The 21,896-nt window shown below is 45.4% G+C and overlaps 1 protein-coding gene across 6 annotated transcripts in view; it reads right to left on the bottom strand.

Moving 5' to 3' along the window:
* vegfab (vascular endothelial growth factor Ab) overlaps positions 1 to 21,896 on the bottom strand; it is a 37,797-nt gene that overhangs the window by 3,137 nt on the left and 12,764 nt on the right. For 2 of the 6 annotated variants that reach the window (XM_041188356.1, XM_041188359.1), the window contains exons 3-6: positions 21,159 to 21,355; positions 18,958 to 19,034; positions 18,355 to 18,387; positions 6,609 to 6,740 (exon numbers count right to left, since the gene is read on the bottom strand). In XM_041188356.1, coding sequence (XP_041044290.1) covers positions 6,609 to 6,740; positions 18,355 to 18,387; positions 18,958 to 19,034; positions 21,159 to 21,355 — 439 coding nt within the window. Of the gene's footprint in view, positions 1 to 1,735; positions 1,835 to 6,608; positions 6,741 to 15,600; positions 15,673 to 18,354; positions 18,388 to 18,957; positions 19,035 to 21,158; positions 21,356 to 21,896 lie in introns of all 6 variants that reach the window. The other 4 variants (XM_041188357.1, XM_041188361.1, XM_041188360.1 and 1 more) reach the window with 4 other exon arrangements.

The raw sequence follows: 21,896 nt of genomic DNA on the forward strand, positions 1-21,896 counted from the left end.
ATTTGAGAAGATGCTACATCTGCTCAGGTCCATGGGATGATATAAAGAATTGGTTGTAGAATTCTGATGGTGGATAACGGGTTGACAGGCTTGTGTTTGCTAGAGCGAAAGGAGCCATTTTTGTTCATGACACTGAACGTGCAACAGCACAATTGGTGAGTGACATTATTGACGCTGCTTCTGCCCCAAGATTTCCCCCACCATTATAACTTCCTCTCCCGTAAATGACAAGCTTATCGCTTATGAACAAACTCAGTGAGGTTGAGAAAAGGTTTAAGCGGTTTCCTGTGTCTGTGGTGTGGCATTTTCTATTGCTTTCATTAGAAGTAAAAACTGAACAGACTGGGAAGGTGGAGACAAGTTTTGAGAGAGCCCCAACCCCCCCTCATCACCCCCCACTTCAATTCACCCCCCTCAGCCCAATAACTACACCTGATGTTCTAAGGGCCTCAAGAAGAACCAAGGTGACCACCCAAAGTTTTGGGGGGGCTGTAAGCAGTCCTCGAATCCTCAGCTGCTTTGACATTTTTACCCTCATCAAACCTTGCTCAAGTTGGAAGGCCTGACATGTAGACATGGAAAAGTCTGGAAGATGATGTATTGTCAAGAGAAATACAGCAGTGATTGTGTTGTTGTGATGTCGTTGGCAAAAGATCATCTTCTGATGCCAGATCCTCATTTTAAACTTCTCCTCTGCATCTCTTCCTCATTCCCTCTGTCCCTCTCCCTCCTCCTAGTGCCTCCGCTCCTTATTTTCCTCATCACCTTGCTATTCTACTGTAGCATGTAGGCTGCTGACGTGAGGTCAGCAAGTGTTTCACGAGGTAATGCTAATGATTGAAAGACAAATAAAAATAATTTTGACTGCCATTAAACCACTAATGAAGTCCGTCCAGTTCATTGCATGTGATTACTTTCAAACATTCCGCTCTTTTATGTAAACTCTTGTCACAAATACCTGCCACAGCTATCAAAGAGCAAATAAAACAGCTTGAAAGAATGTTCACACATTCCTACAATGCCCAAGGCCACCTGAATTACCAGAGGTCCAAAGGTCCCACATATATTCCACTTGACAAAGTGGGACGTGCCCATTTACTCCATTAAGTCATTAACCGTGATCACTTGCACAAAAGGGAGCAGACCGAATACCAATTGTTTGTGATCTTTGATGATCTCGCAAACCACGATCGCCTTTTAAGGCATGTGGTGAACTCATCGGGTTGGGGGCGGTATTTGCGGGGCTGGGAGGTGGGGGGGTTGCAGGGGGTTGGGAGAGGTTGCGGGGGGGGTTGGAAGGTGTTGAGGGGGGTGTTGAGGGTTGGGGGCTGGCGGGTGAGAATGGCGCCGACCATTTGAGATTGACTTTCATTATTGGGAGAGCTTTTGAATCGGAGGGGAGGGATTTTTCCTTTTCAGGTGCTCTTTCTAAACAAATGTGAGCTGACATATTTCAAATCACCTGTCTTTGGGGCAGATTTTTGGTAACAGTGAGTCACCTTTCAGGGCATCAGGGCCTGCCTGGAAAAATAGCCTTCCTATCGATTTGATTTATGGCCTTTAAGGCGAGATGTTCCTTAAGGGTTAAATGGAACACGTTTTGTTTTTCTTCTCCGCACTGGTTCCAAACTTGTTTCAGGTTTCCTTCTGTCCTGAGAATAGATTTGGAGACTGGAACCTGGTCCAATGGGTTCTAATCAAAGAGAGAAGTCTTACCCTCACTGAGGGAACACACCTGTCCTCTATCTTCACCTTATGTGGACTCTGCTGCTTCCAGTGGCCAAGAGCACAGGCCCCCGTATCAGCCCCAGGCTGCACTTCGCTTGTCCCGACCCTATAACATAAACCATCGCCCCATTAGATATGAAAGGTTGCTTCAGATCCTGCTGGGCTGTATTTCTCTTCATTTCAATCTACTGGCTAGTGACAAATCTCCAGTTGATCCACGGATGGTGTTGGAGACAGCTCTTTACTGGCTTGCTAAAACAGTATAAAGCTCAGGGCCTGAAGACGTCTCCAGCCTGCAAGATAGGGCCGCAAGGGATAATGCAGGAACAAAAATCCCAAGGCCCAAGACGTGAGGAGAGCTGAAGGAGACGGGATCTCTTCTTGGAGAGAGTTCACAGATTCAGATCTCAGTTAAACCCCACTTCAGACGCGGTGTATTGGGAATGTGCAGACAGTGTAATGCTCTGATTGAAGGTGACGGAGCCTCGGAACCTGTGAGGGAATGTCGCTCTGCGGTCCTTCACCTGCTGGGTTCTCCGATCTCCACAGTAGTGGGTACTTAGGGAGAAAATGCCAAGCTTCTGCCCATCAGGAGTTAAGAAGGCAGAGTTTCTCTGTCTTCTCCCAGAGTCCGGTTCCCGAGTGATGTGCATTGCTGGCCTGTCCAGTCTGCCAGGAACTACAACGGGCACTGGAAGATCCGTAGAGGAAAGAAGGGGAAGTACCTGAGAAAGTCCCTATTTATACCTGAGCAGTGGATCTAGAATAAAGCTCAACATCAAAATCCTCCGATGTCTAATTAATCAATACTCTTAGAATTCTGAACCTTCCCCTCTAGTTCCAAACACAATCCTCTTCTTCCTTATGGAATCATACCATGATGAAATCAGGACTTCTTTGTTCTGTCTCCTCTCACTCACTCCCAAGATATGAAACTGTGGAATATCCAGCCCTTCCAAGCCTTTGTGCTATTTAATTAAAGGACGGCTGGTGTGTGCCTCAATTCTATTTCCCCATCTTCCCTCCCTCAGTTTATCTTTCCTCTAATAGCTTACAAGCTGTGCCAAAGATGATGTCATCTATTCAGTGCCTTCAGATTTCTTTGGTCTCTTTGAAACCATGGCAAAGGACCTTGGCTTCTCAAGAATGATAAAAATGAGCCTTGACAACTGGCCCAACATTTCACCAATGACGACTGGAAATGGCTCTCCTCTCTCTTAACACCTGCACCCTCTGCCTCATCTAACACACTAACAGGGCAGCTGGAAGGAAAGAGAGCAGGCTGTGCCAGATAAAGTCAACCTCACTCCTGGAGAGTGTCACATGCTTGATAAATGCAGAAAGGAAAGAAAAATAGGTATTATCCCAGAAGCTCTGCAGGGGGCGACAACCGGTTAAACAAAATGGCCACCGGGAAGCAACTTATTTACAGTTACACACACTTAAGGTAAAGCAATAGAAAATGCCAAGCACTCCGACATGCTGAACTATTGTTAATGTTGTTGTGTACAGTAACGAATAAAGGAGGTGTGCATTATCAGTCAGTTATACCATCAAAATTACTTGTTAACCTTGGTGAGGTAGAGGTGTCAGGTTTTAAGGCAATATCGCACCAGTCTATCAGGTGACAATTGGTACTTATATGGGCAAGGACTAATGGCCAATTATACAAGATAAGTAGATGCATATCTTAATTTACATTATATCTGCAGTGTCATTAGATAAGACTTTGGGCAATAGGTGCTACCTCATTTTGGAATTGAAATAGTATGAGCAACATTGGCATATCAATGGGCCCTGTCAGAAATTGGTGGGTTATGGGCACTATCCTACTGCTGCCACATCCCCCACCAAGACGTTAGGCTGGCTGAGTGGGCGCTAATTATCACTGGCTTCAGTGCCCTAGGCTGGACAAGGGAAACATCAGCCAGGCTCCCCGCTCCCGGATTGCACGGACCATGGACCGCAACGGTTCAAGAAGGCAGCTCACCACCACCTTCTCAAGGGGAATTAGGGAGGGTAATAAGTGCTGGCCCAGCCAGCGAAGCCCACATCCCGTGAAACAATTTTTAAAAAGCTATTCTGGGACAGCCTGGAAGCATGGATGTGGACCTCAATCAAGGCCAGGTACAGTCTCAACCACATTGCCCCCAAGGTTGAGAGGCCGTCGTCTAGGTCATGTAAGACTGGTCACCTGAATGACAAAACCAGGGGTGTCCTCAACATGAGTCACCTTTAATTTTTCAAAATCTTCCCTCCCCTCCCAGCAATAATTAATGGTCACGCGGTGCTAGTTTTGACAGTAATGATGTAGCCTGGGCGCTCTGGCAGAGATAGACACCCAGCCCGCTCCACCTCATTGACCTACTGGAGCCATGCGCCAATTGCTTGCCTTCATTATGAGTGCCTGGTTAAGCAGTCGAGGTAAGAGCAAGTTACGAGGTAAAGGTTAATCAGGTTTTCTTTGGAGAACAAGGGACTATGGGCACACATAACCTTTCAAGATTGTGAAAGACGGAATGACAAACCTGACCATGCAGATTGTTGACCGTGGCAAAAAGATCAAACACCAAGTTAAAAATTAGCCAGTCAGGAGTAAGAAATGGAATTCTGGCAGAACCTTTCGGGCTGAGTTACCAGGAAAGTGAGGCAGGAGTGGGCAATTCCATGCTTTCCCGATGAAGGGAGAGACTGAGGAGCATGGTTTTGTGATTGATGAAAATAAATCAAATAACTATGGACTTAGTGGGCTCAAAAAATCCCAAGTGCCCAAATAAATCTGATGGGCAAACCAAAATAGTTAAAGAAACAGAGGCCTTAAATTTTCAATGAAGACTTATGCAGAGGCCTGGTCAATTTGAAGCTTTATGTCCTGTCTGGTTCTGAGACAGTGCAGCAGGCAAGGTCCATTTTGAACCACACTTGAGAGTCACAGCACTAACACAGGAACATCAATCATCCACAAACACCTTCAGGAGTCAGAATGAGCAGGATTATTCCAACATTGCCTTGCCTTTCCTTGTTCACATTACATATTTAGGTGTGCTCATGAGTGGCACTCAAGAGGACATATTTTGTGCCACGGCCGGGCACTGTTAAATTGATCAAACTTCCCCTCGTTTCCCCCCCTCAGCATGATACCTATTACTGGGCAGTCTAATGGTAAATCTGGGAAGATTTTGTTGTTCAGCTGGGGTGGGTGTTGGGGTTAAGGGAACCTGAAATACATGTTGCTTTAAACACTTGGTATTGGGGCCACACAGCAAGCCACAACTTCCATTTAAACAATGGCTTTAACATGGGGAAACAGGCTAAGGTGCTTCGCAGGAAGGTTATCAGGAGCCAAACTGATACTGACATTAAGTGGCTTGTGGGAAGAGTGGAAGGGGATGCAGATTGGGTTGTTTTTACTGTTTTGTTTTTTAAATCAGTCACTCGCAAATTCACCTCCATAGGCCTCAGCTGTCTGAGTAACAAAGTGGTTGGGCAAGAGGGCAACAGATGAGCTTTCACCGATAACACACACCTCTTAGTATTCTGCTGCTGTTGTTAGATAATGCCACCTGGCACCATGCCAGTTGAGGGGGAAGAAAGGGGCCAGAGATGAGCCATGTTAAACATTGCCCATGCCAAGGATTGGACACAGTATTATGTAACAGTTGCAATCCACCATAGAACATCAGGCAAATAATAGAAGAACGACAATGTTAATACCTTTTGGCGTAAGACAGCTGGCATGCAGATAATACATTTCAGAGCAAACCGAGGCCATTGGTTCTTAGCAAATATGCTTCCTATCTCAATGAGGAAGAATGGATTTTCATTCAGGAAGCTCTCCCTCCATCAAGAAGATCCAAGCATTTCACCCATCTGGTAAGATATTTATTACATACCCATTTTTGGAGAAGGGAGAGGGCGGGAGATGGATAGGAGGGCAAGAAAGGAGAGGAGGAGGGAGTCTTCTTTAAGTACCATATGATATTATCTAGGGATGATCCCAGGCTGAGGGGGGTTGAGGCTGAAACTGAGAGTGAAGTGAGACCAGGTAAGGAGAGTATCTGGCAGGGATGAGGACCCAGCAGTCCAGTGAGCTGTCTTGAAATCAGGCCATGTGAAGAATTTTGTATGCAGTCAATTTGTTTCAGTGTCTTCCGGTATTAATTATTGAGTTTTAAAATGGAATTTCATCAGCAACAAAGTGAGTCTCTGAACTTTAACCTCTTTTTTCCACTGACCAGTGCAGACCTTGCCAGTGAGTGGTGACCCCTCTCTTCCCTCACCTCTCCAGTGGATGGTGACCCCTCTCTTCCTTGACCTCTCCAGTGAGTGGTGACCCCTCTCTTCCCTGACCTCTCCAGTGAGTGGTGACCCCTCTCTTCCCTGACATCTCCAGTGAATGGTGACCCCTCTCTTCCCTGACCTCTCCAGTGAGTGGCGACCCTTCTCTTCCTTGACCTCTCCAGTGAGTGACGACCCCTCTCTTCCCTGACCTCTCCAGTGAGTGATGACCCCTCTCTTCTCTGACCTTTCCAGTGAGTGGCGACCCCTCTCTTCCCTGACCTCTCCAGTGAGTGGCGACCCCTCTCTTCCCTAACTTCTGCAGTGAGTGGGACCCCTCCCCTGACCTCTCCAGTGACAGCCCCTCTCTTCCCTGACCTCTTCAGTGAATGGTGACTCCTTGCCTTTTCAGCCTCTATGTACAGGTTTAAGCAATTGGCCAGTGCCTTACTCTGAGGGTGCACGGGCCCTGGCGGACAATGGGTATGTAATAAGTTAACGTCTGACCCACAACAGAACCGACGGTAACAGAGCACACAGCACAGACACTGTCAAAAGTTAAAATAAAAACAAAGCATGAAGCAAGCTTTTTTCTGACGAACCTGCAACTGTGTTCATTTAACTCAAGCCTCTTTGACTTGCAACGTAAATGTGTGAATTTACACGAACATTTACAGCTCTCTGGATCCTGTATAAACAAGTGCTTTCTCTTCTCTGAGCAAGGCTCACAGTGACTGCAAAAAGGTAACAGAAAAGAACTCTAAATCTACAGCAAAGAAACATTTAGACATGCAAATCCCACAATCAAGGTGCTCACTTATTCGCTGAGTGCAAAACTTAGTCTGTTTGCTGCGGTAAGGGGAGGGGGAGATAGATGGAGAGAAAGGGAGAGAACATTCATGGCTGTGAGCTTTTCTCTCCTGAAATGCACTTTTCCAAGCAACTACAGACTGCATCAAGTGTATACTTTAAAAGGAAAAGTGCTCGTAAAGCCACTTCATCCTCGTTCTCCATATCTGCTTTTCTCTCTGTCACATTTTATCTCTCGCTGTCTTGCAGCACTTCTCTTTGGCTCTCAACCTTTTGACTGTCAGCCCTCTCTCTTTCTCCATCTGTCTCACTCAGTCTTCCTTTCTCCTGGGTCCTGTTTAGGGGCATGGGCTTGTAGTCCCAGATTCAATGATTCCCTTTTACAGTATACAACTCGCCATCCTCAAACCCAGACTCAAAGGAGTAAAGCTGTTCATAAGCTGTGATATTTCTGTTGGGGGATAACAATTTTGTGGGGTTTCACTTAACTCGTTATTCTTATTGGCACTAACACTACAAGATAAACCCATCATCACAACAAAGCTATTAATAATTTTATACTTTAATGATTCCTGTGATTAAGCAGGGAATATCTTCTGAATCGCTCAATAATCTTACAAGTTGCAAAAGCCATATACTTTCCAGTGTCTTCTAGTTGTCTGCTTTGTACTTAATGCATTAAAGTGTCTAGGGGAGACACTTTGAAAGAATCAAAGTAGCCAAATAGAAAGATAGGGAAACTAGAACTAGGGGATACAGCTTAAGAGTAAGAGGTCTCCTTTTTAAGATGGAGATGAGGAGATTTTTTTTTTCTCTCAGAAGGCTGTTAGTATGTGGAATTCCCTTCACCAGCGAGCAGTGGAGGCTGGGTTGTTGATTTATCCAAGGCAGAGTTAGACAGATTTTTGATGGACAAGAGAGTCAAAGGTTATGGGGGGCAGACAGGAGAGTGGAGTTGAGGCCACAACCAGATCAGGCATGATCTTATTGAATGGCGGAGCAGGCTCGAAGGGCTGAATAGCCTACTCCTTCCTCCTAAGTCCTATGTTCCTAGGTACGAGTGGAGAACCGGGAATGACTATGCAGGCATGTTCTCGACTTCACCATAGGCTAGTTTTCAGTGACTGGCTGACTTTCTCCTGAAAATAAGGGGTACAATTCTTAAGGGGCTGCAGGACTAGAAAGACTTGGGTGTATATGTGCATAGATCATTGAAGGTGGAGGACAGGTGGAGAGAGCAGCTAATAAAGCATATAGTATCCTGGGCTTTATTAATAGGGGCATAGAGTACAAGAGCATGGAGATTATGCTGAGCTTATCTAAGACACTAGTTAGACTTCAGCTGGAGCATTATGTACAGTTCTGGCCGCCACACTATGGGTAAGATTTGAATGTATTGGAGAGAATGCATAAGAAGTTTACAAGAATGGTTCCAGGGATGAGAAACTTCAGTTATGAAGATTGGAGAGGTTGGGACTGTTCTCCTTGGGGAAGAGAAAGCTAAGAGGGCATTTAATAGAGATGTTCAAAATCATGAGCGGACTGGATAGAGTAGATAGGGAGAAACTGTAAAAGGATCGAGAACGAGAGGGCACAGATTTAAAGTGATCTGCAAAAGAAGTAAATGTGATGTGAGAAAAAACTTTTTCACACAGTCAGTGGCTCGGATCTGGGATGCACTGCCTGGAACTGTCATGGAGGCAGGTTCAATAGAGGCATTCAAGAGGGCATTGGGCGGTTATTTGAATAGAAAAAATGTGCAAAGGTACGGGGAAAAGGCAGGAGAATGGCATTAAGTCATAATGCTCATTTGGAGAGCCGGTGCAGACACAATGGGCCAAATGGCCTCCTTCTGCACCATAACATTCTGTGATTACAGTATTGTACTGGTTATGCTATGGGGGTCTTGTGATGCAGTGGGTAGAGTTTGAGTCCCACCTTAGAACTTCATGGCCAAGGAAGGTGCATTCATAACGCAGCCAAACTGGTTGAGTTTGCAAATTCTTCCGACACACGCCAATGGCAGGCAGTGAGAGTGGGAGAAATTCTCAGTCTGCCATGCGATGGAAAGAACTATAAAGCCTTTACCAGCATTATCCATAGTTCCAGATTACAACACATAAACATGCACATTGCCCCAGCAACTTGGAAACTCTGAGTGAACTGTAATGCACCACCACCATCACTGGTCATGTACTATACTAGCAATCCAGAATTCTGGACTCGTAGCTTGTGAGTTCAAATTCCCCCATGGCAGTTTGAAAACTTGAATTTAGTTTTAAAAAATACCTGGAAATAAAAGAGACCATGAAGCCACAGGTTGTTGTAAAAACCCAACTGATTCACTAATGCTGTTTCGGGAAGAACAGCGTCCAGCCTGACCTATATAAGGCAGAGATGAGGAGAAATTGGTTCTCTTTAAAGGGTCTTCCCCAGAAAGTGGTGGAGACCAGATCACTAAATTTATTCAAGACAAAGTTAGACAGATTTTTGTTAGACAAAGGAGTCAAGGGTTATGGTGGGGGGTGGGTGACAGACAGGAAAGTAGAGCTGAGACCACAACCAGGTCAGCCATGATCTTATTGCATGGTGGAACAGACTCAAATGGCCAAATGGCCTATTCCTGTTCCTATGTTCTTTTTTAAAAATTCATTCACTATTTGAAATATTGCCCCTTCTTAGGTGACCTTAGTGAGCTCTCTTCATAAACCATTACTGCTTTACTTGCTAGGTTGCCTCCTTAAGGACAGTCCAAGGACAAATCCTTTCAAATTAACTTCCTGGTCTTAAAATTAGTTCTTATTGTTGTCCATAGGGAAAACAGTATCAGCAGCTTTGTGCATTGGAAAACTTGACACCTATAGGAGCACTTTCATAATTGAATGATTCATATTGAAAGATCCAATAAAGTTATGAGCCAACAAAGCCATGAGCCTTTTGTAAGATATGAGAGATTTACACTAAATCTTCGTCTGAAAAGAGCCCCTGCAATGCACCACCATTCAATCCATTCTGTGGAAGCTGTGCCTATAAGATGGTCATGGCATGGTGTGGAACATCATTCTCCTAATGGGGGGAGGCCCCTACCAGAAAATGTTGACATCATTTTAGTTGAACAGGCATCAATGTACTCATTTGTGATCATCTGTATTCAAAAGTGATCACTTAGTCGTCATTTGACAGCCTAAGTCATCAAATAGTGATCAACTGACATCAAATGAAATTATACAAAGCTCAAACAACATCATTTGTGATCATTTTGCATCATTTAATTACCTTTAACATACGAACATACATATCAATTAGGAGCAGGAGTAGGTCTTTCGACCCTTCGATCCTGCTCCACCATTTGATAAGATCTGATCTGATTGTGGCCTCAAGTATACTTTCCTGATTTTTGACTCCCTTGTAAATCAAGAATCTATGGAACTCAGCCTTAAAAATATTCAATGGCACTACCTCCACTACTCTGGGGAAGAGAATTCCACGGACTAACTACTCGAGAGAGAAAAAATTTCTTCTCATCTCCATCTTAAATGGGAGACCCCTTATTTTTAAACTATGTCCCATAGTTCTAGTCTCTCCCACAAGGGGAAGTATGCTCTCAGTATCCCCACTGTCAAGTCCCCTCAGAAACTGATTTTTGCAATAAGATCACCTCTCATTCTTCTAAACCCCAATGGATACAGGCCCAACCTGTCCAACCCTTCCTCATAAGATACCCTCTTAGATAACCCCTTCATCCCAGGAATCAATCACATGAACTTTCTCTGAACTTCTTCTATCCTTTCTTAAGTAACATTCACACTACACAAGTGTCAGGGAAAAGACATCTCCACTAAGGGAGAATCTAACCATTGCCCCTTGACACTCATTGGCATTACCACTGAATCCACCACTATCTACATCCTGGAGGTTACCGTTGACCAGAAACTGAACTGGACTAGCCATATAAATACTGTGGCTACAAGAGCAGGTCAGAGCCTAGGAATCCTGCGGCGAGTAACTCACCTCCTGCCTCCCCAAAGCCTGCCCACTATTTACAAGACACAAGTCAGGAGTGTGATGGAATACACCCCAATTGCTTGAATGACTGAAGCTCCCACAACACTCAAGAAGTTTGACACCATCCAGGACAAAGCAACCCACTTGACTGGCACCACATCCACAAACATTCACTCCCTCCACCACTGACGCATAGTAGCAGCAGTGTATACCAGCTACAAGATGCACTGCAGGAATTCACCAAGGCTCCTTAGACAGCAGCTTCCAAACCCACAACCACTACTATCTAGAAGGACAAGGGCAGCAGATAGATGGGAATACCACCACCTGGAAGTTCCCCTCCAAGCCACTCACCATCCTGATTTGGAAATATATCACCGTTCCTTCACTGTCACTGTGTCAAAATCCTGGAACTCGCTCCTAACAGCACTGTAGGTGTACCTATAACACATGGACTGCAACGGTTCAAAAAGGCAGCTCACCACCACCTTCTCAAGGGTAATTAGGGATGGGCCATAAATGCTGGCCTAGCCAGTGTTGCCCATATCCCATGAATAAAAAAAAGAGACCAAAACTGAATACAGTGCTCCAGATGTGATCTCACCAAAGCCCTTCCATAGAGTATAAATGACAATATCCCATTTGCCCTATTAATCACTTGCTGCACCTGCATGCTAACTTTTTGTGATTCATGTATCAGGACACTCAGATCGCTCTGTACCTCAGAGTTCTGCAATCTTCTCAATTTAAATATTATACCACTTTTCTATTCTTCCTGCAAAAATGGACAAGTTCACATTTTCCCACATTATACTCCATTGGCTTTTTTTTGCCCACTCACTTAACCTTAGCAGATGCCTTATGTCCCCCTCACGACTTCCTCTCCTACCTATCTTTGTGTAATCAGCAAATTTACCAGCGATACATTCGACCCCTTTGTCCACGTCATTGATATAGATTGTAAACGGCTGAGGCCCCAGCACTGATCCCTGTGGCACTCCGCTCGTTACAACTTGCCAACCCGAAAATGCCCCATTTATCCCTACACTCGGCTTCCTTTTAGCTGACCAGTCCTCTTCTTCTTCTTGAGTTCTCAGCCTGAAGGCAGGCCTGACCCACAGTGCCATGATCTGCACCATGGGTAGGGCAAGGAGGCAGGTCCTGAACCCGCCCCAGCTGGAACAGGGATCGAACCCCGTGCTGTTGGCACCAATCTGGTCCACCACCATCCATGTGGCCCCTGAGTTGCTGTGGCAACATCCACTTTTCCATGCATGTTGTAGCCTGGATCTATGGATAGTGACGGTAGAGGCTCCAATTACTTTCCATCACATGACTGACCAGGAATCTCTCCCGCTCTTGCCACTGGCCACTGGTGTATGTTGGAAGGATTTACAGGTTGATACTGAACCTGTTCGAACACACCTTCCTTGGCTATTTAGTCCTGGAGTAAAACTTGAACCTGGAGCTTCAGGCTGAGAGGCAGGAAGTCTATCCACTGCACCACAAGATCTGCAACCAATTCTCTATAATATGTTACACCTCTTAGCTTCTCATATTCCCTAAGAATAACCTCTTCCTTAGTCCTATCTATTTCACGGTACCTAAGTGGACCATGACAACTGGATCCTCCCGTCCCACTGCAAGTTCCACTCCAGCTCAGAGCAGATGTCCCGAACGGGAAGGCAAAACAGCCTTCTGGACTCTCGCTCTCGATTGTAGATAACTGGCTATATGGTCCCTACTACCACTACATTCCTTTACTCCCGCCACTTGAATGGCTTCCTGCACCATGCTCATCCATGCTACATCTCTTGCTCTCATCCACATCAACTACAAGAACCTTGAACCTGTTGGACCATGGCAAGGGCTGAGGCTCCTCCAGCTGCACCTTCTCGATCCCCTTACCTGCCTCACTCACAGTCACAGCTTCTGTCCTCCTTCTGGAACAAAGTCCAGATGACATTCCCCCTCCCTGATGCATCACAGTGTACAAAGACTTCAGCTCATTCCTTCTGAGCCAAACTTCCTGGAGCCACAGACACTTCCAGCAGATGTGGTTGCCTTGGTTGTCTGTCGGCTCCTACATGCTACAGTTGCAACACGTCACCTGCTCTGCCATCCTTGTGGTGCTTCTGAATGAGCAGCAAGAGAGGGATTTGCAGAGAAGTGTGTGTATGTGCTTGTGTGTTGAGAAGCAGAGCAAAGTTTTGAGGGGGCAGCATGCACTGTATCGATGGAGTCATGAGGAGGCAGATTGTTAGTGAAGCATTTTAAACGTGGAATGTTTTAAGGGCATAATTTTGCTTTAGGGCAACTCTTTTGACTCCCCTGGACCCTGTAGGTGCTGTGCATCTTGTTTCCCTGAACGCCACCACCCTCCCACTCAATAACCTCGCCAGCATACACTTCCGTACCCTCGCAACCACCCACTCCCCACACCAACCCCAGGAAACAGCCTCACCTGCAGCCCCTGCTCCCTCCCCCCACCCTCAGTTAACAGCCTTAGCAGCATCGTCCTCTGCTTCCTGCTGGTCAACAGTCTTACCAGCAGCACGTGGCCCCCCCCACCAACAACCTGCTCCACTGTCCTGCCAGCAACCATCCCCCCACACTACCATCACCCCACAGCCCAGCAGTATTCTGAAGTGAGGAAATGATGCTTCAGTTGTGGAGGCTTGGTCAGGCCCACATCTAGAGTGCTGTGTTCAGTTTTGGACATCAAACTACATTGGACTTGGAGGGGGTACAGCGCGGATTCTGAAGAATGATACTGGGGTTAATGCGGTTGACAACTGTGAGGACAGACTGTGTAAACATGACTGACAGATACTTCTTTGAGTTTAGCAGATTGAGGGGTGATCTAATTGAGGATTTTCAAATTATTACGAGATTTGGTATGGTGTTTATTTATTTTTTTTCAAGCCAGGACATTTAAGAGTGAAGTATTTTTTTCTATGTTCATGGAGTGTGGGCGTCACTAGCTAGGCCAGCATTTATTGCCCATCCCAAATTGCTGTTGTTCAGAGGGCATTTAAGAGTCATCCACATTGCTGTAGGTCTGGAGTCACATGTAAGCCAGACCAGGTAAGGGGGGCCTTCCCGAAAGGATATTAGTGAAACAGCTGGGTTTTTTCCTAAAAAAAAACCAATCAGCAACAGTTACATGGTCATCATCAAACTTTTTAATCCCAGATTTTTATTGAATGCAAATTTTTACCATCCGCCATGGTGGGGTTTATCCTGGGTCCCTGGAATACTAGCCCAGTGATAACACCATTACGCCACCACCTTTGTTAATAGCAAGGCTAGTGGAAACTGCTGGAACTCTCTCCCTGGAAAGGCTGTGACCACTAGGGGCATCATAGACATCTTCAAGATTGAGATTACTAGATTTTTTTGGGCAAGGCTACTAAATAATATGGGACAAGGGATGAAGGGAATTGAGGAACAGTTCAGCCAGGATCTAATTGAATGGTAGAACATGAATGGCTTCCTGCTGTTCCTATGTGGTGTGAAGCAACCTTCCCCTCATATTTCAGAATTTCCAGAAACCCACCAGAATAAAATGAATATCCATTATTATTGATTTATCAGACTTATTACTTCAGACTAAGCAAAACAAATAGATCAGAATTGCACATTGAGCCCCACCAAATGACTGTCATCTGGCTACTTTAGAAAGCTCATTTCAGGCAGTGTTGTTTCAAAGAAAAACATCTTCTCCATATAGTTGGAAGGTTCTCCTAAGAAAATGTTCTAGAGGAGGGTAGAACAGTTCAGTTTCAGTTCTCTGTGCCTGGGGACATTTCCATGGAAATGAATAGCAGATTCAAGAACCAATTGAAGAATAAATAAATAAATAAATAAATAAACAAACCACTGAACAGCTAAAATAAAGTTGGCATCAAATCTTAGTTAAAGAAGCAGTGGTGACTAGAGCAGTATCTTTAAGTAAGAACTAACTTCAAAATGGGAGTGGAATGGTCTCCAAAATGGAAGCCTAAAGAGGTCCAAGAAACGTTTGAAGGCCTAGCCCTTCCAGCAAAAAATTATCATCAATTATATCATCAGCGTTTTACAGTCGGGCACAAACTTCTGCAATATTGCTATTCTTACTACACATTTCAGTGGCTTGATGTGAAAATTATCCTAGTGACAACAATTTGGGCAATTTTCATTGTATTTAAATGGGAAGATGATTGCTAATTCAGTTGGATGTCTGGTTGATGGGGTTCGAGTGGGACCGTAGGTTCAGGATTTCCAGCAGGTTGTTAGAACACCAAGTGAAGACAGGCAGCAGGTTGAAGGTGGCTGCCCTGGTGACCATTATCGCTAAAGACCAGATGGACGTGTCCAGATTGACTGCTTGGAACTTGAAGCGGAAAAATGAATAGGGTGGTGAGTTACTCTTCAGCCAATGAGTGCTCAATGATAGTAGTGGTACCAAGACCCAGCAAACCTAGTGAAGAATGCATCATTACAGCAGGGTTAGTAATGATTGATTGAACAAGCCAGCCATGCCTTCCACCACGAGCAGAGATTGTTTCCCCTGGCTCCAGTGCAAACCAAGACCGATGAGAATCACTAGGAAGTGCGATCAATTTTCATGCCAAATTAAGTTGCAGCTTCGCTCTCCCAGTCACCATTTCCAATTGCCCCCGACCCTGCCAGCAGCCCCACATTGGTAGCCTCCCCCTTAAAATTAATAATCAACTCCAGAGAGAATTATTCAGGCCAGGCATGGAACGCTGAATGGGAAAGTGAAGTCTGACGTACGGCCTGTATTGTTTCACTCTGTTTTTCTTTTTCCTTCGTTTTTGACCCTTTCCTTTCCCTCTCTTCGGCTTGCTGTGAAAAGAGCACAGTTCTACAGTTTAGCAAAAGATCCCCTGAGGAGACGGGCAGGGTGCAGGTGGGGTGCAGGTGAGGAAGGGGGGAGGTGGAGGGCTGTTGTTGAAGGATAGGGCATTGGAAATTCAACCGCTCTGGAATCTGATCTCCTGCCCCAACTGTCGCCAGAGGGGCAATAACGTGTCGAGACTGCAGAATCGAGAGCACGTCTGTCCCGGGTGAAAAATCACACCTCCTGAAAAGCAGGCCATGTCGCCTCCTTCATTTAGTTCAGTAACTAATTGAAGAATAAATAAAATAAATGGAGATAACGATGTTGGAGTTAAGTGGCGACTGAAGGAAGAATCTTTAAGCGGTTTGGTGTCCAAAATGGAAGCCAAATGAGGTCCAAGGAAGTGTTCATTGGCCAGCCTTGCCAGGCTAAAATAAGACCATAAGACCATAAGACATAGGAGCAGAAATTAGGCCATTCGGCCCATCGAGTCTGCTCCGCCATTCAATCATGGCTGATAAGTTTCTCAACACCATTCTCCCGTCTTCTCCCCGTAATCTTTGATCCCCTTACCAATCAAGAACCTATCTATCCCCGTCTTAAATACACTCAATGACCTGGCCTCCACAGCCTTCTGTGGCAATGAATTCCATAGATTCACCACTCTCTGGCTAAAAAAATTTCTCTTCATCACTGTTCTAAAAGGTCTTCCCTTTACTCTGAGGCTGAACCCTCGGGTCCTAGTCTCTCCTACTAATGGAAACATCTTCCCCACGTTCACTCTATCCAGGCCTTTCAGTATTCTGTAAGTTTCAATCAGATCCCCCCTCATCTTTCTAAACTCCATCGAGAATAGACCCAAAATCCTCAAACGTTCCTCATATGTTAAGCCTTTCATTCCTGGGATCATTCTCATGACCTCCTCTGGACCCTGTCCAGGGCCAGCACAGCCTTCCTGAGATACGGGGCCCAAAATTGCTCACAATATTCTAAATGTGGTTTGACCGGAGGCTTATAAAGCCTCAGCAGCACATCCCTGCTGTTATATTCTAGTCCTCTCGAAATAAATGCCAACATTGCATTTGCCTTCCTAACTACCGACTCAACCTGCAAGTTAACCTTAAGAGAATCCTGGACTAAGACTCCCAAGTCCCTTTGCACTCCAGATTTCTGAATTCTCTCCCCATTTAGAAAATAGTCTATGCCTCTATTCTTCCTACCAAAGTGCATGACCTCACACTTCCCCACATTGTATTCCATCTGCCACTTCTTTGCCCATTCTCCTAACCTGTCCGAATCCTTCTGCAGCCTCCCCACCTCCTCAATACTACCTGTCCCTCCACCTATCTTTGTATCATCTGCAAACTTAGCCAGGAGGCCCTCAGTTCCTTCATCTAGATCATTAATGTATAAAGTGAAAAAATAAGAAGCCATGCTTCTCCATTTGACTATCTGAAAAAGGAAAAAGCTGAGATGACTGCCATGAAAAGTGCAATTGACTGTAGATGGAAGGACCCAACACAGTGCAAGCCAACTCAATTCTACTTGGGCTAAATCATATGCAAAAAATGACAGCTGGATTGTCACTAGGAATCTTATGCATTGTTTTCTTTAGCAGGGGTCTCTCTACTTTTCTTCCCTTACAGTGCAGTACTGAGCTGCACTGTTAGAGGTGCCGTCTTCTGGATAAGACACTAAACTGAGACTCTCTCCTCTCAGGTGGGCATAGAGGATCCCACTGGACTATTTTGAAGAAGAGCAGGTGAGTTCTTCCTGGTGGCCCTAGCCAACATTTATTCCTCAAACAATACATAAAGGAGATGGTTTGGTCGTTTAACCACATGGCTGTTCGCGAAATGGCTATGTTCTGCTTTGCCGTGGTGGAATTTGAACTCATATTCTTTTGATTATTAAGCCCATAACATAGGAGCTACATTCCTGGATTCATATTTGACTTAATTTCAAAATGACCTTTCTTGTGCTAAATTTGGCTAAGAAAGGTTTGCTATACTGTTAAACACACAATGGAGAATTCTATTGCCTCACATACAGATGCACAGTTACTTTTTAATCCTTTCCAGGCAAGAAGCAAATAAGCCAACTGATTTTGGTAAGAAAGCATTTATGATGCATTGAGCCCAACAGCCAATGATAACTGTTTTTTAGGGAAGTTAGCAGCAAAGCCTTTTGGGTTCATTTGTAAGTGCTGTGCAGTGAAGAGAAGTCAACCTTTGAGCCCCTGGCAAAGGGAGTGAGAGGGTACGTCCCAGACAAGCCTCACTCCTATTTCATCCCAATGACGTTGTGAGCAAACAGTGCAATGGTGCTTCCCAATATTGATGGCATGCACTACCTTATTTCAAACAGTATTTTTTTGGCGGGGGGTGGGGGGGTGTGTGATAGCGAAGATTAAGGTGGGTGGTGGACCTCACACGTTTAGAAAACTCTTGCAGACGTTGGTTACATTTGATTGAAAGCATTTTTCTAAATGCACCCTTACCAAAGCTAGCTGATGCCACCTTCACTGCCACCTTTGAGGGGACTGTTTAGATAAATGTCAACTAATAGTCAATAAATTGCAACGCTCTCCAGCTATGAGGTAAGTCAAAAGCCCATAAATAGGGTCCTAATGATTCTTTGTTTCGCTTTTTCTTTCAGACTATGTTCTATTTTATGACATTTCTTACCTTTTTTCTGTCTCTCTTCTTTCCTTCTTTGGTCTGTGGGAAGAATCAAAGTAAAAAATACTAAATATCTTATTTTCTCTCAGACTGGGTGGTACAATAAGTCACACACTGTCCTTTCCTCTCTGGGACTGGGTGGTACAGTGGGTCACACACTGTCCTTTCCTCTCTGGGACTGGGTGGTACAGTGGGTCACACACTGTCCTTTCCTCTCTGGGACTGGGTGGTACAATAAGTCACACACTGTGCTTGTTTCTCTGGGACTGAGTGGTACAGTGGGACGCACATGATACTGGTAAGAAGGCAGTACTGTATAGACAAAACTCGGCTCCCCAATTTAACTCATGCTATACCTGATGGGATTGAGGCATGTGCAGGAAGGGTTGGTATGCAGCAACTGTTGCTTGAGAAGCAAACACATCTTACCCCAGCCATATCCCAAACACATAGCAATGAGGGTTAAAGGCCAATTTCATTGAGAAATTTCTACAAATAGTGCCATGGATCACTTGTGTGCTCCTCAGCAGCGAGTCAATATTTCATATCACAAAGGATAGTCTTTCCATGTTTGACTGAATGAGACAAAACGGTAAAATATTCTCTTACCTGCAGATACATTTACTGTGCTGTACAAAATTCATCTGACTTATATGGTCCCCTTGGTGGGGCTTGATTTTCATTACCTAATGAGGAAGAGATAACAAACACACATTAGTAATAGGCTTATCCTAGCAGTGACTCCTTCCGTTTTAAAATAAACACAGTGTCGCCTCTTTCCAGTCCCCTTTCAGTGATTTATGGGAACAGAAGTATGCTGGGTCACGATTCCCTCCCAAACATGACTGACGGAACAGCATCACACGGCCTACACTGGCTCACCTATCAACACATTCTCAGGGTAACTAGTGATGGCTGAAAAATATGTCTTGGCCAGCAATTTCCACCCCTCAGGAACAGATATGGAATATTTACTGTACGGCAGCTTTTCACCATGTATGACCATGTGGCACAGGATGTCAGTGGTTGGGTCCCAGCAGGAATAGTGCATACAACACTTGAGGAAGGATGTCAGGGCCTTGGAAAGGCTGTACAGGAGTTTTACTAGAATGGTACGAGGGATAAGGGACATCAGTTATGCAGAGAGACAAGAGAAGCTGGCATTGTTCTCTTTAGGGCAGAGTAGATTCAGTTAATAGGGGTGGCTCAAGATTATGAAGGGTTTTCTGTTGGCAGGTGGGACAGTAACCAGAGGACAGAGGTTTAACATCCCATTGGCAAAAGAACCAGAGGGGAGATGAGGAGAGATCTTTTTATGCAGCCAGTTGTTACAAGCTGAAATGCACTTGCTGAAAGAGTGGTGGAAGCGGATTGAATAATAATAATGATAATAATAAAGACTTAGAAAGGGGAAAAAAAATCACAGGGTTGAGTAAAAGTGCGGGGGGGGCGGCCAATTGGACAACTCTTTCAAAGAGTCAGCACAGAGATGAAAGGCCAAATGGCCTTCCTGTGTATTATAAGATAGTGATTGGAAGTGGAAACCTGAGCTGATTTTCTTTCTCATCTCTCAGCCTAAAGCAGACAAGGTCAATTGTGCCACTCCTCTTATCACCCAGTGGATGAAAGGATTGACTTTCATAGTCTGCTTCCCACATTACAACACTTTGAAAGTACTCCATTGGCTGTCAAGTGCTTTGGGTCATCCTGAGGTCTATAAATACATAGAAATCTATATATTTAGAAGGAGAGCTTCTGTCAAACTTTGAAGTCTGAAAGCTGGGAGAGGCAGCCATTTTGTGCTGATATTAATTGGTGTTGGCGAGGTCGTTTGCACACTGACCTGGAGCCAGAAAGTTACAGGCACCTGGCATTCTGCAATCTTCCCTTGCAAACAGCAATTAACCTGCAATTGACCTTGAGGCCTATTTTGATCACTTCCCCACAGGGAGCACCTCAAGTAGCCATCTTTAAGCCACATGCTCGGTCAGCAGCTCAGCAACAGAGCTGTGCTCCAGGCCCAAGATTAGCCAAGAGCATCGCCATGTGCATCGCCATGGGAGGTTTGCTAGTACGTGCCAAACTACAGGGCAGCCATGATAAAAATTCTCACACAGGTGCAGACCTGCTGGCTCATCCTCCTAGAATGTACATCCCCCTAGCCACACTCCATCGCACCATGAAACACGCACCAACACACCTCAGTTCCACTTGGCATACAAGAGACTCTGGCATTCGCATTATACTGCACTGATTTGGCAGCAATGATGTGCTAAACCCAGTTAACAATTCACCCCTCTACCACCTGTGCACGGTGGCAGCAGTGGGCATTATCTCCAAGATGCATAGCAGCAACTCGCCAATGCGCCTTTGACAGCACTTTCCAAACCCACGACCCCTGCCACCCAGAAGGACAAGTTCAGCAGGCACATGGGAAGACCACCACCTGCAAGTCACATCCCATCCCAACTTGGAATGTCACTGTCACTGGGTCGCAATCCTGGATCTCCCTGATAACAGCGCCATGGGTACTCCTGCAGCACCTGGACTGCAGCAGTCTAGGGGGACGACTCACCACCACCTTCTCAAGGGCAATTAGGGGTGGGAAATAAATGCTCAGCTGTCCCAAGGACACCCAGGTACAACCCCCCACCCCCCCCCCCCCCCACCGAATTAATCAAACGAAAAATGTTGGAGAGGGGCTTAAAACACGGCCTTTGTGGGCCAGGGGTAAGAGTGCCATCACTGAGCCAAATCCCACTGGTGTAGCATGGCCCGCTTTACCTCCAAGTACTGAAGCCTGCTTTTACCTCCATCGTCACGTCATGCACTTCCGTGGGCACGCACTCTAAACCTTCATCGTTGCAGCATCCACCACATCTCATTAGAAGTACGCAAGAAGGCTTAAAGATGTACTCCACTTCATTAGGATGTTCCTGTAAGATGTCTATTAGTGTTTCTATTGGCCGACAGTAGCTCTTGTTCCACACCTCCATGAACTTGATGACTGAAATGGAAGGAAAAGGCAATGATTAATGAAATTCAGAAAATGAAAACTCTGCTCAAAGTCCTTGAGAGTCTGCGATCAAACGGGAATGTTTCCCTGTTGCTCATCCAGACTTCCCGGGGCCCATTATTATGACACTGAGACTTGGGATCAATGATCAAGGATGACCACCAACCTGTGTGCCCTTATAGGCTGTTCGGGTCTCATACCTGAGTGGGCATTCTCTGTGTGTTGGCAGCTCTATTGTCAAGCGTCATACCTTCCTCAATCAGGATCCAAACATGGCTTTGACTGCAGCAGAGGAGGGTGGGGGGAGGGAATGCAAACTTGGAGGCATCAAATGAGGAGTCCTGTTTACCCATCACCCCTGTGCTCACTGACCCACATTGGCTCCCGTTCCAGCAACATCTTGATTTTCAAATTCTCATCCTTGTTTTCAAATCTCTCCATAGCCTCACTCCTCCCTATCTCTCTAATCTCCTCCAGCCCACAGCCCTTGGAGGTATCTATGTTCAGTTAATTCAGGCCTCTTAAACATCCA

Source organism: Carcharodon carcharias, chromosome 5, assembly GCF_017639515.1.
Source record: "Carcharodon carcharias isolate sCarCar2 chromosome 5, sCarCar2.pri, whole genome shotgun sequence".
NCBI lineage: Eukaryota > Metazoa > Chordata > Chondrichthyes > Lamniformes > Lamnidae > Carcharodon > Carcharodon carcharias.